Source organism: Artemia sp. Qi Xiang Cuo, chromosome 21 (genome assembly GCF_049724085.1).
Source record: "Artemia sp. Qi Xiang Cuo chromosome 21, ASM4972408v1, whole genome shotgun sequence".
NCBI lineage: Eukaryota > Metazoa > Arthropoda > Branchiopoda > Anostraca > Artemiidae > Artemia > Artemia sp. Qi Xiang Cuo.
The window spans coordinates 9,957,548-9,976,102 of NC_142814.1; the positions used below are offsets into that span (position 1 = coordinate 9,957,548).

Below are 18,555 nucleotides of genomic sequence, written 5' to 3' on the forward strand. Positions count from 1 at the left end.
TGGGACAATTCATGGTACTTTAGTATTAGCTGGTACCCATGCAATATACTGTATAGGGAAATGCTAAAGGAAACTAGTTAAATGGGTATCTATCTATAGAGAATTGGATCACAAAGCATGGTTTGTCATTGCCTTTACAATATTTAAACTGTTGTTTTTTGGGATTTAGGGGGGAAAAGGTACCTAGGTTAGTTTACGTATTTAATATATGCTATGCTTTACCCCCACCCCCCTGATGTGCAAATATATAGCCCAAATTTGTTTCTAAACTATTATATTTTCATCTTATTTTGTTTTATTTCATTAGCATTAACCAAACTTGACTTCTTGCGTGGGTACCAGCTAATACTAAAGTACCCAATTCATCCCTCCCACACTATTTAGCCCTAGTCTATAAACAAAATTGTAGAAGCCTAAAATTAGAGTTGTTGAGAAGCCCCCCTATGTGCAAATAAATAGCCAAAATTATAAATTTCCTATCTATTTTCTGGTTCTTGATTTCATCAGTGTTGATTCATTTATGGGTAGACAGGTTGAAATAAGAGCAACACATGGCAAAATGGCTAGGAAATATATAATTTGGGCTACATACTAGCACATTAGGGGAGAGGGTTAAAGTATAGTGGAATTACTGTCAAAATGTGTAAACTACATCTAGGCTGCAAATTATAAAGTAAGAACTGTTTTCTTGACATATTTCCTTCTCAACAGCCCCAATTCTAGGCTTATAACTACAAAACTAACATAAAATAAAAATGGTACCATTATATTTCTCATTTTATGCTCCCTTTGAAGCACATAAGAAATGACAATGCACCACACTCACTAACCCTCCTGATTAACACATATATAGGCCTAGACTAAATTAGGCAATATTTTTGTTTGTTGTTGTCTAAATTGATTGAGCTGTTGTAAGACTTGTTATGCTGTGTAGACTTGAGATATCCAGTTTAGCCTGAGTGATTAAGCTGAACATTAGATAAAAAAAAAAACACTATTTTAAACAAGTTAAAAATATGAATAATAATGAGAAAAAAAATTATAATCTAACAGTAAATGTTGAATGATTGACATAAATGTCCTACAAACAAAGTGAACATACCACTCAATGCCTTTTTTATGCTCTTTCTGAATGTAATAATTGTTTTCAGCACAAATACAATTTTAGGTACTTGTATTATATACACCCTACCTAATATTATTCTAATATATTTCTCTTGTATTATCAGAGAATATGTTTCTCTGGTGTTATCAGACATTACGGTTGGGGGGTGGGTAAAGTATAGTGGGTCTGCATGCCAAATGTGTTAGGTGCAATTATTCTGCACATTATGTAGTAAGAATTGTATTCTAACCACACTGTCCAAATACATTACCCCCCCCCCACCCCCACCCCCTAATGTGCAAACATATAGCCCACATTATATATATTTCCATATAATCTGTCATTTTTTTGTCTGGTCTCCAGTGGCGGCAATTCGCGAAAATGTAGGGGGGGGGGAGCAAGGATTTTTTTTTATTTTTTTTTAAATTAAGATGCAAAAAAAAAGAACAACATTGAGCAAAGATACCTAAAACAGGGGGTAGCGGCGAGGTCGCTGCTTGGCAAAATCGTCAACTAATCTATCCAAATCCAGTTTCTTTACCTCCTGTTTTTCAATGGCCATTATCATGAGATCACTGAGTATGTTGTTTCCCATTGTTGATTGCAGATAGTCTTTCACACGCCCTAATGCCGAGAAGAATCATTCATTACTGGCAGTGGTCACAGGTAAAGTAGCAACTAGGTTTATCAGTTTTAGCACTGCAGAACAGGCAACTGGGAGGTTGGATAAGATTTTGATAGCTCAAAGAAGATCCATTTTTGGAATATCACTTTTTGACAGATGCAGCTTTGCAAGAGAAAGCTGGGATTCTATGGCATGGTCATTGACACCAAGAATCTCTCAATAATGATGCATAACTCTTTCCACTTTTGAAAATTCGAGAAAATTGGAACTTGAGGGATCAAAGGCAGATAAAGCGTTGTGCAGAGGCATATTTTGCATGAAACATTGGTCCATCTCACTCGTGAAACAGTCTGTTACCTCAAAGAACAGAAGTTTACTGCAGTCTGATTCAACTGGCTGACTGGTGTTGTGTTTACTGGTTGTTGAGTTTGAAAGAAAGTCTTTGAGACGAATGGAAATGGCTTGACTTCTCTTGCTTCAAGCACTGGTTTTAGATTGTGGAGATTTCGATTCCTGGATATCGTTTAAAGCCAAGAATTCAGATATGTTTTTGCTTAAGTTGTTCCATTAGTTATCATTTCTCAGCTTTTGGAGTGTCTCATATTTCCCAGAAATCAGTGCAAGCGCCTTATAAATCAACAAACTTACGTATTTAAGTTGCTCTGATAAACAATTTACAATGACTAATACTTTTTCCATTATGTGCAAAGTTGAAACAAAAGAGGCAGAGTTGATTTTGTACAGTAGTCCTTTTGCTTCACACGCTGCCTCGCTGTTGGAACTATCAGAGAGTGCAGCAAGCACAGCAACAATACAATCAAATCTGGCCTTCACCTTCGAAATAGAGTGGACTGCATAAAACCAGCTGGACAGTCCTCTCAAGCTCCAAGACTTTTTGCCCGCTAATACACTGGGATTCAACAAATAGCTCGTGACGAGCAAAGCCAAGTTTAATCTGTGGGCGTGACAGTGTACATAAACTGCATGAGGCACCCTCTCCCTAAACTTTGCTTGAACTCCATTAAATTCTCCACTCATAACGGATGCGCTGTCATAAAATTGAGCAATACACAGCATCGAATCTACACCAAGCTTTTCTATAGTTACACAAATCGAGGTGGATAAGCTCTCGGCGTCTAATTTGTGCATGTGATAGCAGCTGATTGGTCACTCCACAACTTTTCCATTTGATGTGTACCTGAGTAGGATTGCTAATTGTTCTTTTCTAGAGACGTCTTTTGTCTTGTCAACAAGAATAGCAAAGTAATTAGCTGATTTTACTTCTGAAGTAATATCTTGGAGCAAGGCATTTCCTATCAGTGTAACTGCGACATTTTGGTACTGGTGACTGCAATAGTGACCATATCGACGCTGTAACTTGGCCTTCAGCTTTTTGTCCCCTTTAGACATTTCCTCCATCAATTCAACCAAATTACCCCAGTTTGCAGATGTTTCTGATTCGTCATGACCCCTCAAAGCAAGAACCTGGCGGCAAAGAAATCAAATAGCGCGAAAAACTTACTTCACATGATCTCCATTTTCCTGAACCTCTTGAGATCTGGATTGAATTAAGGCATTCAGTATAGATTTTGAAGTAGCAGTACTCATTATCTTAAATTCCGTCCATGCTGACATAAAATGCCTATGTCTTTCAGAACCATCATGTTGCTTTAATAGAGCAGAACTGTCTTTCCACTTGTAAAATCCTGAGTCAATGAAAGCCCATTTTCATGCAGTTTTTCCAGCCCTTAGAGTCCCCATAGAAAAATGGCGGCAAGCAAAACAAAACATGGAATTCAAGTTTTTTGAGTATTCAATCCATTCATAGTTCTTATAGTAATGTGCACTGAATTTCCTTCCGTTAGAAGTGGAAGCCGGATATCTCTAAAGAATAGGTTGAGCTGGTTTGTCGTGACGCGTCCTAGAGATATCTGAGAGTTTTTTACTGCTACTGGAACCCGCAAGGGGTTCAGCAATGCAGACCGAACTTTCAGGTTGACCTGAGCCATTTATTGTTCTGCTTGTTTCCGAAATTATGTCACAGGTGGGGGAATTTATCTCAACTAACCCGACACTTTAGGCGCTGACACTATTGCCAGTTTCTTGCGCTAAAGTTTCTTCATTTTTCTTCCGCATTTTCACCGAAAAAAAAAAAAATCCAAAGTTTGTTGTCGCTTTTTACTCATAGTTTTATTACGATGTAAACCTTACTTTCTGCTGATATAGGGTTTACTTTGATAAGCGTTTTGGTAAGAGCAGCCGAATCATTCAGAGTTATGGGTTCTCGTGGAGGAGGCAGAAGAGTCTCTTTTGCTATAAACTATGTGTTTCATTGTACTAAGTTTATGTACAGTAGTTTAAGATAGATGCAGTTGAACGTGTAGTAGACAAGGAATTAACTCAGACACAGCAAGAGAAGAACTGAAGAAACTCACTTAAGAAAATCACTCCCATACTCCATGGTGAAACTACCCCGCTTAGAAACCCCATAAACCAATCACTTACATTTCCTGTTCATGACAGTCCCATACACTCCACTGGGACTAGTCATCCCATAAACTATTCAACATTGTCAAGAATCTGCTGACCAAAACCCCCTTGAAACCCTAGAACACATTTCATTTCTCAGCTACTAAAAAAGGCAATATACAACACTCATAGTTTACAGCGAATTCTTCACAAGAACAATAAAGAAACACTGACCACATGAAGCTTAGTTTTGAATGAACCCTACTCAGGTATAAAATAGTGTAGATGCGTGAATAGAGACGCGCTCTTTGACATTTTACATTTCAAAACAAGATTGTCTCCTAATGATAGAATTAGGGCACCAGTTTGTTGGTTGTATTTATTGGACCAGTTGCTGGTTTAATATAGCACATAGCTAAAATAGAAAATAGCTGTGAAATATAAATAAGAAGGTAATTTTCAAACTCTAGGGGGGGACATGCCCCCTGTCCCCCCCTCCTAATTGGAGCCCCTGGATCTTAATTTGCTCCAAAGTGCAAATTAAAGTAATTAAGTTGATTCATGCAGCTTTGGACAGTTTTTCACTTTGTTGACTTCTAAGTTTTGATAAACGCTTTTGAATTAAGCACAAGGAAATAGTGGGAAACTGTAATAACCATAGGTGTACACAGCCAAAATTTTAGGGAGGGAAAGGGGGCACGATCTCTTGCCTATGTAGGCCTTAAGCGATCTTGGATGTTCAGAAAATTTTGTGTGTTTGTCATGGGCGCCCATACGGGGGGCGCTAGCCCCCCCTGGCTTAATGACGGTGTCATATATTTGTATTAATTTAAAAAAAACTTTTTCCACAGAATAAGTTTTCAAAGAAAAGTAGAGCTCTATTAAGTCAAAAATGGGCAGAAATAAAGTCAAATAATCTTCCAAGCATAAAACTACCACAAATCACTATCAACAATTAAATGAAACTCAAAACGAACAGAAATTATAAGAAATAGCCGAGTCAAACTCAAAACGTGTAAAAATTAAGATTACTAGGGCTGACAACTGCCGTGCCTTCTCAAGACCAGAACATAACTTAGGCTTTACTGAAAAAAAACAAATGACTGTGGATTGTCAGTTTGATATACCTATAAACTCAAAACGAAGTGCCGATTAGATCAGGTAAGCCCCCCCCCCTAAAATTCAGCCTATGGGCGCCCGTGGTGATTGTGTCATGAAGGTCTCTTTTTGTTTTTTTTAATGCATGTATTGAATTCTAGGTTGCAGCAAGGACAGCTCCAGTGGCCACAATTGCAGCACGCAAACTCCATGTATCATCAGCCAATAATGCTGCTGAAATCTCAGCTGTTCTTGAAGAGAAAATCCTTGGGGCAGCACCAAAGGTCTGTCTATCTATTTTTAATTTTCGTCTCAATGTGTTATGTCATAGAAACCTTAGCAGCTACAAAAAAAAATAATAATAATCACTCCAGTTTAAGCTGTTTCTTCCCATGGACATTAATGCTTTTAATTAATCACATGCATAGTTCATACAATTGTATTAAGTTTTCAACAAGGGCACTACTTGGTAGTGGGGGCTGGCAATAAACATATACATCTTGCCATAAAAATAGGACTCTCCCCTCTCCACAGCCCCTGGTAAAAATCTTCCTGGTAGTGCCCTTCATGCATGCACAGGGTTACAATTGTCAGGGGGCAGGGGATCAGAGGATTTCCAAGGGGTGGGGGATCTAAATATGAAAATGTCGGGTTTTATTTTGGTTGTCAAGAGCAACCTTAAGAAGAAATGACTGTTCGGGATGAGTCATGGGGGATGAGGGCATGATAGTAATAGTACCAGAGTAAAAGTACCAAATATATGTCATATTATGGCTTTTATTCTTATTTTGTTTATTCTACCTTAAAATTACCTTAAATCGCACTAGCTAGCAATATGGAGAATCCAGTGTACGCAAGTTAGTGGTGATAAGGCTTTGGGACATCTGCTGCATCCCATTAAGTTAGCCATGGTTTTGTTGCTCAGTCTTTGTCAAGATTTGATTTGAAGCTATTGATTGTTGTAGATCCCACCATCATCTTGATTAGGCTGTTTCACAGACTTATGATTTGATTGTAGAAGAAGTTGTTTCTTTTTCTTGTCTTGGTATGCTTGCAGAACAGCTTTGCTGAATGATCTCTGGCACTTGACGACCGGGCAGGTTCAAACATATCTTTGTTGTCAGACTTGAGCAACTTATAGGTCATTATCATATCGCCTCTGCATTGACGGTATGTCAGAGTTGGTATCCTCGGGCTTAGCAGTCAACATCCATGCTCTTTAGCTTTGAGACCCTTTTCGTATTCTGAACCATTTCAAACAGTTGATTATATTTTCTTGCTTTGAAGGATGATGTCTCTTTCATAATTTGTGTACAGTATTTTCTATGTAATATATGTTTTATTTATATAATGCGTGGTATGTGCTGCTCCTTTGCGGAATTTGAACAACAGGTAAATTTTCACCCACTGTAAATTACCACGCCCTGCACATAACTCCCAACTTGGCTAAAGTGACCAAGGGTTTTATACACCGTGCCCAATTACAGCAGATTGCACCCTCAACAGACACTTAACAATATGGCTGTATACGAGGCTGTATGGCTGTATAGGACTGTATTATACCTAGTGTAGATGTACCATTTGATAATTGAGTGGCTGGACAGCCCGAACAGTCTTATTAATTTACTTTTGGCAGACTACAGGAGAGCATTCGACCTTATAGAGCACCTCATTGCACAGAAAAATCTAAAAGAGATGGGAGCTGGAAAAAACTTGCTGCTATTGGTGAGAGATTTTCTACGAGGGTAACAGTAATTGGTATATCCGTTATTTACCGATGATATCCGCTCTGAGGGGACCGAACTTACTTTTGGCTGTCCACAAGGAACGAAACTAGCTGCCCTTTTATTCCTTGTAGTCATCAATAAAATCCTTGCAGAATTTGAGGAGCGTTTCAAGTTCGTTGACGACTTGTCTTCGCTTCTCAAATACACAGTAGAAAAAGCAGTAGCAAAACAGCAGTTCGAACCAACACTTTTTTCGGACTTTGTTAACCAGTGTAAATCTAATAGCCTGCACCTGAACGAGCAGAAATCGAAAATTCTACGTTTCAACCTGCTCAAACAAGATATACAAAACCAGATGTTCCCTTTGCAACTGTTTCGTCTGCGACAATACTGGGTGTTACTTTTACAAGTGATTGCTCATTTAAACTGCACGTAGACAATATTGTACGCAAAGGACACTACTCAATCCAAAGTTTAACGAGTATGCGAAGGCTGGGTTTCTCAGATCGTCAGCTCTTATTGGCTTACACGACATACATCAGGCCAATCCTTGAATAGTATTGTCCTGTCTGGGGTCCTCAAGCACAAAACACTGCCTACATGTCAGAGGAACTAGAAGACGTTCAAATACGTGCTACTAAAATAATTCTTGGACCCAGGTATGAGAGTTATGAGCATGCCCTTGTGATTATGAGCTTGCCCACTTTGTTCGCCCGAAGACACAATTTGATAATGAGATTCGGAAAATCACTCATGTCAAACGAGAAACATCGCTCAATTCTTCCTCCAACCGCGCCAACCCCGAAACTCACCAGCCATCAGAACAGACTGCAACCCGTCAAGTGCCGAACAAACAGATTTGCAAATTCCTTTGTACTATATTTTGTTAGTGTATTAAATAAGTGATTTGTTTTCTTAAATTGTAAAAATAGCATAATTTAGCGTTCAGTTTTGTTTGCTAGGAAATCTATTTGTATAAACGAATTCGAAATATTTTGTTAGAGCCGTCTACAGCTTATTGAGTCTTAACAATCTCCAATTTGGGGAATTCAATTAATTACCTGGAAGAGATTTTTGGCAGAAAGTGCTGGTTGATTGTTGTGCATCAATTGTGCAAAATACCCCATGGGTATATCAGCATGCTGTGGATATTCCCTGAGCATGCTAGGGGAATAGGTACCCCACCTTTTGTGAGAATGCACTCTAGAATATCCTGAAGTTGTGGCGATAGTAATCTGTATCTTTTTTAAAGTTACAAGAAAAAAAAAATCATGAATCAAAAAACAGTATAAAAATAGTGACTGAATTTGATGTTTATGTGCATTCAAACTGAAGCTTTGGTGTGCTTACTACTTTTGCTTACTTTTGGGGAACAAGATGATGAACTGTCCTGCCTAGCACTAATCAATCTGGGAATCACTTCAATCTGTTGGCTTCTCAGCAATCTTCAATTGGTCCCTTTCCCATCTCCAGCCATACCTCCTCATGGTTCTTGGTCCTCTTTGAATTTTTGCAAACTTCTACCTTCTAGTTGTTGTCCCGAGGATGGCGCTGCCTGCCAATGAGGGCATCTCAACATGTACTTTAGCAGTGATACAAGATGTGGCTAAGTAGTAGCAGGTAACATGTTTTGATGACCAGGGATAGTTTTAGTGTAGGTAGGGATAACTTTTTATGACTGGCTGAAGACCCGTGCTTTTTTTGGCCCTAGATTGTCAAATATTCCTAGTAAAGGTTTGGTCACAATACTTTTGCTTCAGCTTGGTGATTTTTTGAATTTTGATTTAACTTGGGTTGGTAAAAAGCTGCTTGAGCTAGTCTTTAACTGGATTGCACTTCTATGCTAATAGTAAACCAGTGATTTGTCTTCTGTTTTCATGTCTCACTGGAGTCTTGACTTGTTTTTAAAATTCAGATTGTTTGCCTGGATGTTGTTTCTTTTTTTCTTTTTTAACTTACAATCATCATTTTAGGAAAATCTTGAAGAGACTGGCCGAGTCCTGAGTATTGGTGATGGTATTGCTCGTGTTTATGGTCTCAAAAACATCCAAGCAGAGGAGATGGTTGAATTCTCCTCAGGTTTGAAGGGAATGGCTCTCAACTTGGAACCCGACAACGTTGGTATTGTCGTCTTTGGTAACGACAAGCATATTAAGGAAGGCGATATTGTCAAGAGAACTGGCGCCATTGTAGATGTGCCAGTTGGTGAAGAACTACTGGGTCGTGTTGTTGATGCTTTGGGTAACCCAATTGATGGCAAAGGACCAATTGGATCGAAGACCAGGTTTGTTTCTTTTTACTAAAATTATAGTAGATATTTTTAGACAGCAGAACAACTTTTGCTGGTGAGCCTAACTTTCGTACAGGTTCACTTTCAAGAACCGTGGATTTTGTCACATCGACGTTTCAGAATGCGAATGATGATGATGATGATTTATTTATAACCCACTTACAATGGAAAAATGGCGGAGTAATAAAGGAAAGAAAGAAAGAAAAAAATCACTACAAAAATGACAAATAAATAATTAAAAAATATCAAACAGTACTAAGCAACCGGATGGGGTAATGATGAGGGCCCAGCCTTAAGCACGCATAAGAAGTAATTACGCATGTGATTAAGATAAAGCTTATATGTCCATGGGAAGAAACGGCTTACACTGGAGTTACTTTTTTGGTAACTGCTAAGGTTTCTATGACATACAAACATTGAGACAAAATTAAAAATAGATAGACAGACCTTTGGTGCCCCAAGGATAATCCGAAAGCCGAGGGGAAGGCTATTTAAGAGGGTTTCGGATCAGGGAGACGTCGAATTTATATCACAATTCAAATCACCAATTAATAACCAATCGTATCTATTAGAACAGATCCCATGGATTAAGTTATTCAGCTTGACACAAGACTTGGTAAATGCTGTAAAAGAAAGCATATTGTTCTTGTTATGCGGCAGGTAAACATTAATTAAAACAATATTGCAAAATCTGGTCACGAGATAATGATCATCAGAACCATAACGCTTGGGGGGAAAATGCCAGAGTTGACGCTTGATGGTACACGCCAGACCTCCTGAAGGTCGACCACGTGTACGCCGTGGATTCGTGGTAAATACGATATGATCTGGACTTCTGCGCAAAAAATTAATGCTGGCACCAGTCAATAAATGTTGTTGAAGTAACACTATATTAAAAGAGCTCAACAGACTGTCAATGCAAATATCTTTGTCCTTGGTTCTATTAATATTAAAAGAGCTTAAACTAGTAGATTTTAAATTCATTTCCGATCAGATTTTGCAACAATTTCACGAAGCTTAGGACATTTAAGGCTATAAGATACATGATCGCCAGCACAATTTGCACATTTGGGGGGCAGGTTCCAAGGTGAGTCTTTGGTTGATTCATGAGGACCCAAACATCTCGCACATTTCAGTATAGGGCTCTTGTAGGTAGCTAGAAAGTGGTCAGGAGACTGGTACTTGCGACAGCAACGAGGAATAGCTTTGAACTCCACAACACGTAGAAATTCATAATCAATTTTCAATCCAACTCTAAGCGCATATTTAAGTGCAGCATTGTCTCAAAAACCGAGCTTAACCGTCTTAGAATTACTAACTCTAGTATCATCAGTGATTCCATCACAATCCAATATATTTGATAAACTCTAATCATGCTCAATTGCTCGAATGACTTTAGTTGCAGAGTAGTTCATACAATCATGGATCAGGGTTCGATTAGTTCGATTAGGGTAATTGAGAACTTCTTAGCTGCAAACGCCTTAGCAAGAGCTTTGGTTTTTGCATGTGGATCTTGTTTGAAAGTCTTGTTGTTGATAAGCCGCTTTGACAATTCTCCACAAGCTCTTTGATTTAGTTTGTTGTTTTTTTTTTTGGGGGGGGGGTTTAAGGATGATAGGTAGTGATTGTGTATGTAGGGTCAACTTTTTTATCAAAAACATGTTCTTATACTTAAATGAATTGGAGAATTTGATTGCCTCAAATTTTGTGATTGCTGCTAATGCCATAAAGAAAAAAAGATGAATAATATTCATCTATTATAATATATATTATATATTATAATATTCTTGGAGTCGGAATCACGAATCTTATTGTGCTCTAGATGGCAAGGTGAAATCAGGATTAGAATCAGTAAGAAAAAGGGCTCCAAGACTGCTGAGTGTATCTTTATGTTTTATAATCTGTTGGCAGTCTGTTAAATCTTAAATGTGAAACAAGGATCATAATAGCAATGGGTTTGGTTAAAATTTTGGCATAATTAATTTAGGATCAAAAGGTTTGTGTACAAGTATGTTCAGTTAATGTTTATGTACAAGTTTTGGTATGTTGTTTTCTTCTCCTCTACAATTTTAACACGTTTACGAACGATAAAAATTATGCTATCATTTAATAGCTGATAGTATCGACTTTGTTTTTAGGGGAAGGGGCATTTAATTTCTAGGAATTGCTTTTATCATTTAATTCGCCTATGATTTTCTAATACAATTCGTAATAGATATAATATAATTCTGTATAATTTGCCGATAAATTTTTAATACAATTTATGTTATGAATAAGCATTCTTGAATTTTTCTATTTCTTGCTGTTTTACCTATAAAAACAAAAGTCTTGAAAGGTGTTGTAATAATAACCCAAAGAGTGTCGGGGGGGGGGGATACCTCCTTTTTTCAATTCTTCGATGTAAATACCATAAAAGCTCCCTTCTAAGAAAACAATTTTTGAAAATCTAGGGGGAGAGTAAACTTTCCCTCCCCAATTGACGCGATTCTGCCCAAATGCGCAGTTTAAAGCAGTGCGTGGGGGCGTTTATCCTACCAAAAAAATAAAAACGACAATTGAATTTATCAAAATATCAAATTTTCCGTGAAATTTAGGATACAAACTCTGGTCGGGAAACATGCAAACAGGGAATAAGCATCCCTCCAAGGTTATTGCAAAGCACCCTTTATCAAGAATTACAGGCCACAAAACTCACTTTTCAGGGCATCATAGATCCAAGATAATTTTAGTTCCCCTCTCCATTGCCCTTTCAAAGATGCGCCCTTGGATCTGCATTAAAGGAAATTCCCATTTACAGGCAAAGAGTGGGTGTCAAAGCCCCAGGCATTATTCCCCGTGTCTCTGTCAGAGAGCCTATGCAAACTGGCATGAAGGCCGTCGATTCTCTTGTCCCAATTGGTCGTGGTCAGCGAGAGCTTATCATCGGTGACAGGCAAACAGGGTGAGTATCACCTTACTCATAAATTAATGGCCTATTTTCTTTTTCTCTGTTTTTCATTTTTCTTCCCTCTTTTCTTCTTATTGTTCAATTGCCTGTGATTACCGTGACATGATCCTTACTGACTGACAGGGTAAGCATTGCCTCATCTATCTAAGATGGTAATTAGTGCTTTTTATATTTAGTTTTCCTCTTGATTTTCTTTTTCTTTCTAGTCTTGTTTTACTTTTTTCAATTTTCTCTTAATTTTGCCGTGGGCAACGTCAGCAGATCATTGGTGACAGACTAATAGGGTAACTATTGCATGCCTTTTTTTTCTCTTATGACAATTTACTGCCTTTTTTGTTTCTTAAAATTGGAATGTAAGCAAAAAGTGTAAAGAGTAAAATAAAATTGAAATAAGAAAAATGAAGGGATTAAGACTTGCCAGTTGTAAGACTAGGGAATGATAAAAAATAATTTAATAATAAATATTGTTAATTTTAATTATACGATAAGTTGCTCCAATGCATATCATATGTTCATACTGTAGTTTGACTTATAGTTTCCTTTATCATAATTATTTAAGAACTCATTGCTTCAATGAGCTCAAAATGACATCTGTCAGATTTCTAATTTCTGCTTTGGGCCAAGCTATGATTCTTAGCTTTCAAAATTAGTTTGACTGTTTAATCAGAATGTGTTACAAGTTATGAATTTTTGGAATAGGTTGTTAAACCTTTACTTATTGGTTCGGCATATTACCTAAGGACGCCACCAAGAAATTTTTCAAGGGTGTCGAGTAACTTTTCCGATGAAATGATGGGATGGTAATAAATGAAAGCCTCTCAATGTTTTAGTGGGACGTGTTATCTTCATCCAAATGAAAATGACTCGGTTTTAAGTAGATGTCAGCACGGGGGGGGGGCAAACACAAAAGTATTTAGAATTCAAAACAAAGCGTGTTGTTGTCTTCATTTTTGCCGGGGGGGGAGGGGGTCTGCTCCCACTTACTTTTTACTGATTTAAGAATTTTAATTCTACATCTTATAATGTAGATTTTAATATCGATTTCAATAATGTGATTTTTCTTTCTTCTATAGTTTTTGTATTGAATCTCGTTCTGTTTGACAAAGAAAAAGTCTCTGTAAGGACAACTTCATAATATAGTGAAGCGAAATCGTAGGCTCTGGAAATAGTCTCGTTTCGCCTTCAAATTTAACATACAAATTTGCTGTAAAAGAAAAATATTTCTCAACGTCAACTTCAACATTTGTCATAGTCCAGTAATCATGTACACGGTACAAGATAAAGCGGTGTTCCGAGTTACTACATGAGTTTGCAGGAGTTGTGGCCTCAAAACCTCCTACAAGGCTGGAACCTGAGTAAATATTAAAAAACGGATCGAATAAAAATCACCCACTCATTAGAAGTTACCAGAATAGAGTTGAATTTGATCAAATAGTGATATTTATCAGTTAAAATCATGCCGTATTTCTCCTTTAATCTGTTTAAGGTAATCAATGCACTATTATATTACAGTAAAACCGCCATTGCCATTGATGCCATCATCAATCAGAAACGTTTCAACGATGCCCAAGACGAAAAGAAGAAATTATACTGTGTCTACGTCGCTATTGGTCAGAAAAGATCCACTGTCGCCCAAATTGTCAAGAGGCTCACTGACACTGGTAGGTTGATTTTTCTTCTTCAATTTTCCATCACACTTCGAGTCTCCTGGTCTACATTACTTAATTTTCTACTGAGTATAGCGTAGTAAATGTCCTAGAAATTACCTCAGGCATGAAAATGATAGATGTGATCCTTATTCGTTTCAGGGATGATAGATAGTTAACCGAGGTTTCGCTGAGGAGGAGCAGCCCCCCCCCCCTCATATACAAAATAATTTCTGTTCACTTCTAGTTTTACTGTTGCTCCTTAATTTAACTTGAAAAATAAATTTTGTTTTATTATTTAATGTCAAATGGGTCATTGTTTTCTCGACAATACACTTATTTCGTTGTTCAGGGCTTGTTCTTTTTTATCAAACTATTTTTCCTCTATTTCTTCATTGATGTACATCAGTGTTCCCCGAGTTGACGTATTTGTACCCCAGGAGAGAAAAGTTTGTGGAGGGACGAGTTCCAACGAAGTTTGGTGTGGATATACACACGCAACGTTTAAGGAACAGACTGGACGTGGAACTTCATCTCAGATTTCAAGTTAGCAGTTATACAACCAAATCATGACGATTTATCATAGCAGCACAAATATTGTCATTCTTTTCATTGGTTCAATGAAATATTGTGCATATTATAACTTTGATTCCTATTTCATTAGGGATAAGTTTTTTTCTCTTTTACTGTTGTTATGTGCATGTACCAAAAAATAGAAGTAAATATTTTGATGTTTATTAAAATACATTCAGTTTTTCAAAGGGGCTATTTGGTCTTACGAAAACTATAAAAAAGTTGTAGATATACGTCATAGATATGATTCCTGTGTGTTCAAACGATAGGTACAAAATTTCTACTAAAAATTTTGATTAGTATCTTACTCTGTCGTCTCAGTTTTATACAGAGTGTTACTTGTGTTGTGTAAAAACTGATGGTTCTGGATAAGAACCACCAAATCCCGAGATTTTGTGTTTTAACAGTGTTGACATGCTTTCCACTTTCAAAATACTTGCTCTTTTTTGCTTGACGAATAAAAAAAAATCAATCAGTACAAAAGGGAAACTATAAACAATTTCTAGCCCTAAAACCGATCCGTATTATGGGAAAAACCGATTGGTTTTACCATGGTACCGATCCGTTTTTGAGCGTTCCTTCATGTGTCTGAATTTGGTCTTTAAATCTTGGTTTGGAGACTAATATTGTTGTTGAAATGTATTATTATTATAAGAAGTAGGTGAAGTTGACTATGACGGTGAAAATTTAAAGTTAAATTCTGGTTAGGATAGGAAAGTGACTATTTGAAAATAATCCAACGTCAATGTTGACGGGTCTAGTAATATTTCACAAATTATTGACTCTATTTTTGTTGCAGTGTGATTTTTTTTAAATATTATTATATTTAATCTCTTAATACCGATAGAGGGGAATAATCAAATCGTAAAACACGTAGAAATTAAAATGAATATTGAAGTCAAATTTGAAACGGGCAAAAATTACTACAACCTGGGTTTTTTTCTTCTTTATTTTTGCAAAATGTTTATACATTTTAAAGAATTTACAAATTGTCAATTCCTAACCAGTCATGCTGGTTGGTTAGGGCTAATGTCATTAACAAAAATGTCAAAATACCCAATAGAAAATGTATTAAGTCGAAAATACCTCTAATAATATTTTAGAAACTATTTGTTTTATTATGGATGCAGTGAGGTATTTCAAATTTACTCCTCTAAATCAGTTTTTTATTTTCATGTCTTTTCTACCTTCTTCGGGATCAGTGTTCGAGCTCAAGGTGCCTCCTATAAAATTTGACTTGTAATTGCTTGATTTTTAGATGCAATGAGGTATACCATTGTTGTTTCGGCTACAGCCTCCGATGCTGCTCCCCTTCAATACCTCGCCCCCTACTCAGGCTGTGCTATGGGTGAGTTTTTCCGTGACAATGGAAAACACGCCCTAATCATCTATGACGATCTATCCAAACAGGCTGTTGCCTACCGTCAGATGTCTCTGCTTCTCCGTCGTCCTCCTGGCCGTGAAGCCTACCCTGGTGATGTATTTTACCTCCACTCTCGTCTCCTTGAGCGTGCTGCTAAGATGAGTGAGAGCAATGGTGGTGGATCTTTGACTGCCTTGCCCGTTATTGAAACCCAGGTAAGAGCAGTGGTATACTTTTGATATTGTTACATTGGAAACGTTACTTAAACGTTATCATGTTGCTTAAATGCTTTAAGTAACTTAAAGAATTAATTTACTACATTACTTAAAGCTACTTAACAGTACTTTAAGCTGCTTAAGGAATTGATTTACTACGTCACTTTACCTTATAGAATTCAAGAATTACATTGTAAGATGCATGTACTGAAGATTTGAAAGCTCTTGCTTGTGTATAAACAATGTTGCCGAGTAATTTTGTTTAGTCCAAAGTGATGTCATCAGTGGTCACCTAAAAAAAAACAGCTGAACACTCCAGAAACTAAAAAATTGATATGGATAACGATATTAAAATAAGTCTAGATATTGCCACCTAGTATTCTAAGGACCTTATTTTTAAATAACATATACTATTTAGAAACACTGATTCTCATCTCTGATGCGAAATTGATTCAATTGTTAAATTAAAGACAGCCTTCAATAAAAAAGTAAGCCTTTAGCTAGCCAATAGCAAGTAACCATTTTACAGGCTCTCTTTTTTAGTTTTTTTGACGTTTATATCTTTATGACTTCAAGAAAAGGGGTATATATTATTTTGAGCAATTCAAGATCTATTCTAACCTCATTAAAAAGAAAGTCGGTACGGTTTTATTCGTTCCTCTAAACTTTGAAAGTTGAATTTGTTTATCGTTAGTCATTAGAATTTAAGATTGGTTTTGATGACCCTCTCTTCAACAGGGAGGCAGGATGGTTCACGCCATCTTTCTTTTCTTTTAATTTTTCCTCTCGTTCTTTTCACTTTTTTTTATTCTTTCATCTTTCTGCTTTTATTTTTTTTTCTTCTACTTTCATATCTTTTCTTTTTTTACTTCTTTTTTCTTTTTTTTAATTTTTTATTTCCTTTCTTTAGAGATGTACGGATGCTTCCTGTATGGTAATGTCATAGTATCAGGTCATAAAATTTATCCATATTGACCTTTTATAGTATATAGCCTTAGCTGATTTTCTTTCGTTAGGGAAATTAGAAAAAATTCCCTTAATTACCCTCCTATTTCAATCACCGTAAAAAACAGTTTTTTTGGGGGGCGAAAGGGGTTACAGTAATTGACTAATTTTGGACTAGTAATTCTACATTTTACATTTTCAATCAGTTTGTCACTAATAAAAAGCAGATTATAGATCTAAAAAGGGCCCATGGCCTGTTTGATTCTATTTCATAGACAGACTTAAAGACGAAGGACAAGGCAGAGGTTTTGACCCTCCCCCCCTTCCTTTTGTTCTGTACTTGTTTTTCGGAAATTCTCCTTTTGGTTATGGTTTTTGTGGTTATTTTCCGTCCTTATATATTTCTTTATTTTTATATATATCTTTTTATATATTTCTCTTATATTTTATATATATTGTTTTTATATATTTCTTGTTAATGTAACTCCTAGGAGTCCTAGTCCTGTTTACTCCTCTGTCGAAGACATATGGTATATTTTCTGTAGATGAAATTAACAAAACGAAGGTATATTGTATGGTATATTGAAGGTATGATATATTATGGTATGTTTTCTGTTCCTGGTGGTGGGTTCTGGTTGAAACTATTTACCCCTCTTGTGACGTAGATAACTTCGGAGACCACACTGCCTTTCCATGACGATAAATAAAAATTCAAATAGGGATAAAATCTTTTTAATAGACAGTGATGATGATAACAGTGATAGATATTCACAAAAATACCAGAAATTTCGGTCAAATATGCAGTGGCCGTCATCAGTATTTTTCTACTGATGACAGTCACTGCATATATGACCGAAATATCTAGTATTTTTGTGAATTTATATCACTGTTATCATCATCACTGTCTATTAAAAAGATTTTATCCCTATTTGAACTTTTATTTATTACCCCTCTTATACCCCTGGTATTGCTCAAGTGAAATATAGCGGCTTCTTTTCTAGTCCAAATATGTATGTAAATATCAGACAGACAATTTCTAGCTCTAACCTGTTCCGTTTTCATTTTTTAAACTTTTTCTTCAATCAAGGCTGGTGATGTGTCTGCCTACATTCCAACCAACGTCATTTCAATTACTGATGGCCAAATTTTTCTGGAAACCGAATTGTTCTACAAAGGTATTCGACCAGCTATCAACGTCGGTCTTTCCGTTTCTCGTGTCGGCTCAGCCGCTCAAACCCGTGCTATGAAACAGGTATGTTCAAGTCTAGTCATGTAGTTGTGTCTCATTTTTTATCTTCTGTATTTTCCAATTACTGACAATAAGTTAGATATGAAAAGGATTGTCTGTGTGTTGGTATGGAGAGTATAAATTGTTGCAGACTGTGGTATATCAGATGAATAATGATAGTGTGAGGAATAAAATATGAACCCTGTGGAGTGAGGATGTGTCGAACAAATTTTTATTCTTAGGCTAATAATTGAAAAGTGCCTGAGTCATCAAACCCCTTCAGTCCTCAATTTTATAGGTTATAAGCAAAGGTTTGATTTATTC

At 36.6% G+C, this 18,555-nt stretch overlaps 1 protein-coding gene across 1 annotated transcript in view; it reads left to right on the forward strand.

The window, feature by feature from the left end:
• Positions 1-18,555, forward strand: part of blw (ATP synthase subunit alpha blw, mitochondrial) — a 37,518-nt gene that overhangs the window by 7,557 nt on the left and 11,406 nt on the right. Inside the window, exons 2-7 of the mRNA XM_089107022.1 lie at positions 5,459-5,581; positions 8,998-9,308; positions 12,112-12,255; positions 13,774-13,922; positions 15,739-16,058; positions 18,091-18,255. Coding sequence (XP_088963148.1) covers positions 5,459-5,581; positions 8,998-9,308; positions 12,112-12,255; positions 13,774-13,922; positions 15,739-16,058; positions 18,091-18,255 — 1,212 coding nt within the window. The remainder of the gene's footprint in view (positions 1-5,458; positions 5,582-8,997; positions 9,309-12,111; positions 12,256-13,773; positions 13,923-15,738; positions 16,059-18,090; positions 18,256-18,555) is intronic.